The sequence below is a fragment of the Atta cephalotes genome (genome assembly GCF_000143395.1).
Source record: "Atta cephalotes unplaced genomic scaffold scaffold00031, whole genome shotgun sequence".
NCBI lineage: Eukaryota > Metazoa > Arthropoda > Insecta > Hymenoptera > Formicidae > Atta > Atta cephalotes.
Genome location: NW_012130095.1, coordinates 3,657,918 through 3,664,876, shown reverse-complemented (window position 1 = coordinate 3,664,876; position 6,959 = coordinate 3,657,918). Strand labels below are relative to the sequence as shown.

General features: G+C 34.9%; 2 protein-coding genes across 2 annotated transcripts in view; one reads left to right on the top strand and one right to left on the bottom strand.

The window, feature by feature from the left end:
* The window catches only part of LOC105621005, a 19,022-nt gene extending 12,426 nt beyond the window's left edge, over positions 1-6,596 (bottom strand). Inside the window, exon 1 of the mRNA XM_012202481.1 lies at positions 6,534-6,596. Coding sequence (XP_012057871.1) covers positions 6,534-6,596 — 63 coding nt within the window. The remainder of the gene's footprint in view (positions 1-6,533) is intronic.
* LOC105621006 (nuclear migration protein nudC) overlaps positions 1-6,959 on the top strand; it is a 94,845-nt gene that overhangs the window by 15,775 nt on the left and 72,111 nt on the right. The window lies entirely within an intron of this gene.

Genomic DNA, 6,959 nt, shown 5'->3' with positions numbered 1-6,959 from the left:
CGTTACGATCGCTTTCTTCTTTTTCACACGAGATTTAACGGTCACGGTTGATATCGTAAGATCGGTTTAATAGTCTTCCGTACTATGCATGACGAAATTGCTTATTAAAACAAGATGGTAGTTGAAGGACAATATCGTGAACAAAATACTCGTATTTTATTAATCGCAATCGTCACGCTATAAAATGTCAGAAGCGACGAACTCGGAGTCTGACTCGGAGTATGACTTAATCGTTGGCTTGGACCTTCTCTAGGTCGCCCTGGATTTTGGAACCAGATTTATTTGCATTTACAATGTAAATAAAGAAAACCCGACAAGACGGATAATAAATTGTAAAGATTATGTCTGACAGCATGCCAAATGACGTTAAAGCCTTACGTTTTCTTCTTGTCCCTCATTTATGTTCTGAGTCCCGAAGTCTAAGGTGATATTACCGAATTTAGTCATCAATCGCTCTTGAAGTCTATCGATCGTGTCGTAATCCATCATAGTTTTTATGCGCAGATGATGTGTGATATTTTATCGTATTCGGTCTCGAGGCCGTTTAAAAATTAAAATATTAGAATTAGTTGTTTATTAAAACAAAGAACGTTTTGGAAAGTGGCGCGCTAGGAGAAGACTATTTGATGTTGAAACTTGTGTTATTGATGTTTGTAAGAATCAAAAATCGATAGGTTTTAACCTCGGTTTTAATGATTGAAGATGTTAATTACTAAGCAAACGGATTGCAACATGTGCTTAACGTAATCAAACGGTCCTTTCTTGGCAATCTTATTTTTTTCCATTAAGATTTCCGACACGTGATTGTAAATATCGGAAGATCCCAAGATGTGACATAAAGATCGGAAGAAAGTTCGGTACACATCTTTCAGATCACGCAACCTAACGAAATATTTCCTAAGGAATTCGACAGTTCTGATGGTTATATAATTGTGGTGTAAACACGGTGTAACGTTTAGCGGTTTGATGTGAACATTACTTAGTCATCGTTTTCGGCTCTTTCTATTGAATAATTGCCACCTTGCTTCGCTGGCTATCGAAATCAGTTCCCGAAATTGTATCGAGGACAGTCGGTATGCAATTTGAATGAATTGTAAATTATAAATAAGTTTTTAAAGCCTTGTGATATAAAGTAATTTATATTACGTAAGTCATTACAGAAGTAATATACAAATGATATATAACACATGATATGATATATAACACAGTTACAGATAAAATAGATTGAAATGATTGAGGACATGTTGAAAATTGATTTTTTAAATATATAATATCTGTCAGATCTGCCACATTAGTATTTTTATTATATAAAATGATAAATGATAAATTAATAATTTTTAGTTTTTTTTTCACCATTTATGTATATATACATAAAAAAATTTAATTAAAATCATTAATTTATCAATAAAAATCGTCATTATGTGACAAAATTCACGAATAAATTTGATTAAATAAATAAAGTTTATTATAAGATTTAATTTGTTATTTCATGCATGAAAAAAAATATTGTTAATTATTTATATTTTCATATATGAAAAAAAATATTGTTAATTGATTTCTATTTTGTTTAAAGGTTAATTTTTAAGCTATGATTATATATATGTATATTGGTTTAGTGATCAAAATCACATACGCGCACACGCACACGCACCCCACACACACACACACACACACACACAACAAAATAAAACTTAATTTTTTTATCATTAATAAAAAATAGAAATGATAATCTTTGCTTAATAATAAAATAAGGAATTAATGATTTGATCCAATTTATTTTTTAATCTTTAATGAGATCTTTCTCTTGAAATCAATTCTCCAAATATTTGTTACACGACGAAACTTGTGGAGTTCTTTGACAATCAAAAGGAAAAATATGAAATATCTCGCTTAGGTGTTAATTTGTGTCTTGCTGCGTACAGATAAAAAATTATTTGTCCCACCGAAGGATCCTGTTCTTAAGCGAATTCGCGTCCAAAATGAATTGCATCCAGGTCTTACATAAATCCAATTTGTAACCTGCCGTGTAGCGATTTTTCATTCCGTCACGGAGCTAATGCGACGCGCAATTATATTTTGTTGTGCATGGATAATCCGGATCAATAGCGAAAAGGAAGACACTCGTTAATAATAAAATTGAGTCTCCAACGGAAGAATTTAGTAAATAGTTTCTCTTTCATTCTTGTAGTCGGATGTTAATATCATGGAATTTCCCTATATAGTCGATATGTTGCAATCAGTCGAATAATTCTGTTGCAAGATGCATGAGGGGGATTCGACCGCGAGACGAATCATGTGCTAAATGTGAACGCGAAAGTGAAATCCTCGGATCATTCTGTCGACGTTCCTCGTAAGGCTAAAAGAGTCTTAATCTACAATCCACGAGTTTTCTAAAGAGATTTATCCTCTCAAAATGGATTTCTAATCCTTTCTGAGACAGATAAGATAAAAAAATATTCTTGATTATTATCACAGCCTTATGCAAAATATTAAATCAACAATAAAATTAACTTATTGTCTTGAGATAAAAGTATAACTATATAAATTTAAGTTTCTATATTTTTATGTTTAAAATAAATCTTTACCACACAATGTTATAACGCATGATGCTGGCACTATAATACTTGGCATCAAATTTACAAATTGATATCCAAGATTATTTTCTTTTAGGTTTAAAATTTTTTCATTTAGGAATGAATATTACTTAGTTACAATAATAATAATCATTAAATATAATTTAATGTCCTTACATCGATCCTATTTTATGATATAGAATTAATTGAAATCTTTTCAATAGATGCACGAACTTTAAGAAGTGATTAAACGCAAAATAATTTTATATACTTAAAAATTTGGATGTATTCAACTTTTTACACGAAACATTTAATTTTTACATTTAATTTTAATTAAAAATATATATAAATGGCGATTTTTAAAATATATATTTATTTAGGACAATAAATTGTATTTAATACTTTTTTTATATCTAAATATATTCATGATTTCATATATTTATTATTAAAATTCATGATCTAAAGAAAAATTGTGCGCTACTACTAAACTTTGAACGCGATGTTTTTCGTAATCGTCAGATTCTTCATTGACTTCGCCGCGTTGGTTGAGAATTAATTGCTTGATAATTGCTTGAATGATTATAATTTTATCCTGGTAATCTTTTAATGAATAATTTCTATACAATAGTATAGGAATTAGTCGAAACTTTTTTATTTAATAAATTATTTGTAGTTATTCTTGTCAGTTCGATGTTCGCGCTTAAAGGTTGCTTTCAACACATAAGCATAAGGAAGCGATCATTTCTGACACGTCGCTGCAATTTGCATGCTAAACAATGATAGGTTAGTACATTGCTAATTTCCTACACGTGACTAATTTGCCCTGCGAATTCACTCGTGTCTTGGAATAAATATTATGTTTCCATTTGTTTGTTCGATGTAGATGCGAATGTCACGTGAGGCATTTTTCGTCGTGAGATATTTTACTTGTTCTTTTTCCTTTTACAATGACGTTAAGTACCAAAGTTAACGTTTGCCTTTGAGCACTTCGCAACCACTTCTGCACCTTCGAGACGTGCCGTGAGGCAAAAAAAGGGAGATTATACCTTGCGTGACTAGTCGTTCGGCAAACGACACTCGTTTTACACATGCATTCCTCCCGTCCACATCTCTTGAAAATCTGAGACATGATAATAAAATCAAGCAAATAATAAAAATTTTCTGCTTGTTTCATTATAAATAATATAGGACATATAGATAACAAAGATCAGATTTGGATAAAAGCCGTTTGTGTAACAGAATTTTTTATCCGTAGGGAATCATTGCGCTGTCATGTTAATGATTGATATCGTTTATTATTATAATAAATGATCGATACTTTCGAATTTAATTGGCAGTCCTTTATCTTTTTCGATTGACATATTATTGCGAGATATCACTATAAGATGGCGTTGGCGTTAAGATTCGATCATTATCTAGCTGTCATCTTAGGTATTTTGTTTACTCATCAGTCTTGCCATTTGAATAATATTTAGGGCGATGCTTGCGCAAATTACACATGTACAATACGACAGATAAGGGACGAAGTCATAAATCACTCTACAGTTACTTTTCATTCTACAGCAAAAGTTAAACGTGGGACGAAATGGCCAGAAAGGCATAAATTGAGATTTAAAAAAAAAATATCGAACAAAATGTCTGGGGAATTAAAATTTATGACAATTGGGTGTATTATTGGGATGTCAAAATCTTATTGCTTCATATGTAAAACATCACCCAAAGAAACCTGTCTTGTAATAAAATCTAGATGAACTTTAAACTAAAGGGCTCGAAATGTAAAGTTTTCGTTAGTCATTAAAATTTTCTTCGGTCATAAATTAAAACCCCGAAGAATTTATGTCGGACAAAAGCAAGGTCTGTCACGATAATGTTTTGCTGTGCTATACCTCACGTGCGCCTCACCTGAACGCGTAATCGCGCAAGTGAAGTCGTAAACATTAAAATTATAAGAATTATGGAACTTACGCGTGAGATGATTAATGGCTCACAGGTGGCTGCTTACCGCCTTGTTGAGATCTCTCGTTCAACCTGCGGCGGTAGAAACACGTAGATTGTTCTCTTGCGACAGCACCCGCATCCACGCTTTATTTCTTTGACCTTAACGTCGAATCGTTATAAAAGACTAACGTACGAACGCTTATAAATTGCGAACGAGACTTCAGAATTAAATTAGCGATCGACATAGGGAAACGTATGGTATAGTGTTATGGAAGAAGGCACTAATGAGAATTTTATTAATTATTACAATTTATACAAGCCGGAATTGGAATTTTCTAAAAATTATATATCGTTTTGCATTTTTATGATATGCATACGCGATAAGGCTGAAATATTCTGCGATTGCTCCAAGCGTGAAAGTTTAAAAAAATATCGGTGATATATAAGAGAAACTGAATCTTTTACCATGAATAAATTAATGGTGTATTTTCGCGGTTGTTGTACGAGTTCTGGTAAAAGTCGCATTATTACGTACGCGACATTATTCTAATTAGCTGCTATTAATACTAAGGTAAACTTAATGTTACAAACGTGAACGAAGGATTAAATCGGGTCGTTTCCAGTTACGGAATACCGCGCACCGCAGTCTGTCGTCGAACATAAAACGAAACCGAAAGAAAATGATATCGCCATACACTTAAACGCCTTGCAAAAACCGGAATAATCAAACATATAGGGTGTTCGGAAAATCGTCATTTTATTTTTAATAAAATTCTATGATCTTACGAAAGTAGACTTCTTTTTTCTAAACGAGAGTCGAAAGATACTTCCGTATCGGAGAAATTGTGTAATTATGCGTGACGCGCGCTATTGTTGAGCGCTACATCTTCAAATGCAAGTAAAGTTAATATCTACTATCTCAGAGAGCACAGAGATTCTCACGAATAACAATTACTATGTAGAATATCAGCTGGTGAGCGTTCGAAAAGACTTTTTATCTAATGCGATATTTTCTTCAGTTACTTTCGACATGGGATGCATTTACATGGGAACAATACTGCCCTTCGTTTCCCAACTGGTAATGAGGCTGTAGAACTCCGTTTTTTATATTACATAAAACTTGGATAGCTATCAAGCTTATTAAGTTATTTGCGGTGAACGGTACTACAGTGTGTAGTTGTACACGTTGCCCATGAACCTAGTGCATTCGATGCCTTTTACCGGAATACCTCGATTATTAAAATCACGCCGCCCGTTAAGGCTCACCACACGCGTACGTGCGTTGAACTTGTTCCTCACACCTTAGTTCGTGTACATGACCGTAGTTCTGCGTAACAGATACCTTTCAAGCATCAAGATCTCGCCGTCTCATAAATCATTCAATTGAAGTCCGTGACCAAAATGAATCTAACGTTAGTATGCATATACACATATACATTTTTCGAATTTAACTAGACGGAAGTTGTTTGTGCCAGTGAATTGAATTTTACTTGCACATTGACTATTTTACGATGCAGAGGAGTCATCAGTAAACGCGGGTATAATTAATGGCGTAAATATATTCTCGTTTTTAGAGCCGTGCCAAGAGCTATTTTCTCGTAAATGCGTGTGACCTATTAGTTCATTAGTTCGCTCCGATCGTTTCGTCGGATGCGATTCCTGATTACGCTTGTGATTCTCTTTGTATCGCGATGTGTTTTCCCGCCGAACCAAGAGACACTCATCGCGCAACCGTGAAAGTGACTTCGGATCTCGCGAGCTACGTTGATCTTCGTTGATCTTCGATGTAGAGATTGAAACAAGGATGAGTAGCAGCCACCTGAATGACGGAAGGAACGGTGAAATAGAAAGCCAGCGTCCGATAAAAAACGGGAGACACGCGTGATTTCCGCGACGTTGCAACTTCCCTTCCATACTTCCCCTTCGTCATCACTCCCCCCCCCTGAACATCGCTATCGAGGTAAGATGTTACTACATCGAGGATTGGATTATCGAGCAACAGCTGCCGCGCAATAGACTTACGTCTCTAATGATACCCTGGCCGCTGTTGGAAACCTCTTCCACGTTGATACGAATAGCCGACATGCTACGAGGCGTCGCTCCTTCGTGAAGCCACTCTGATAGAATACTCTCTAAGTTGTTATCAAAAGATGATGCTTCCTGGATCTTCATCAGTGTTATCCGGGAGTCAAACGTCCTCACGAAATCACCACTCCTTGGCGTATTGGCTAATGATCTCCCTTGTACTAATTCACGGATTCCACAAGAAACCCACCGTCGGTCACCCTCAAAGAACGAATCGATTTCTCGCGCGAGTGCTCCGTGCGTGACTATCGGCGTTTAAATTCGAGATCTTCGCCTTCTCGTGGATATTTAAAAGAGAGAGAGAGAGAGAGAGAGAGAGAGAGAGAGAGAGAGAGAGAGAGAGAGAGAGAGAGAGAGAGAGAG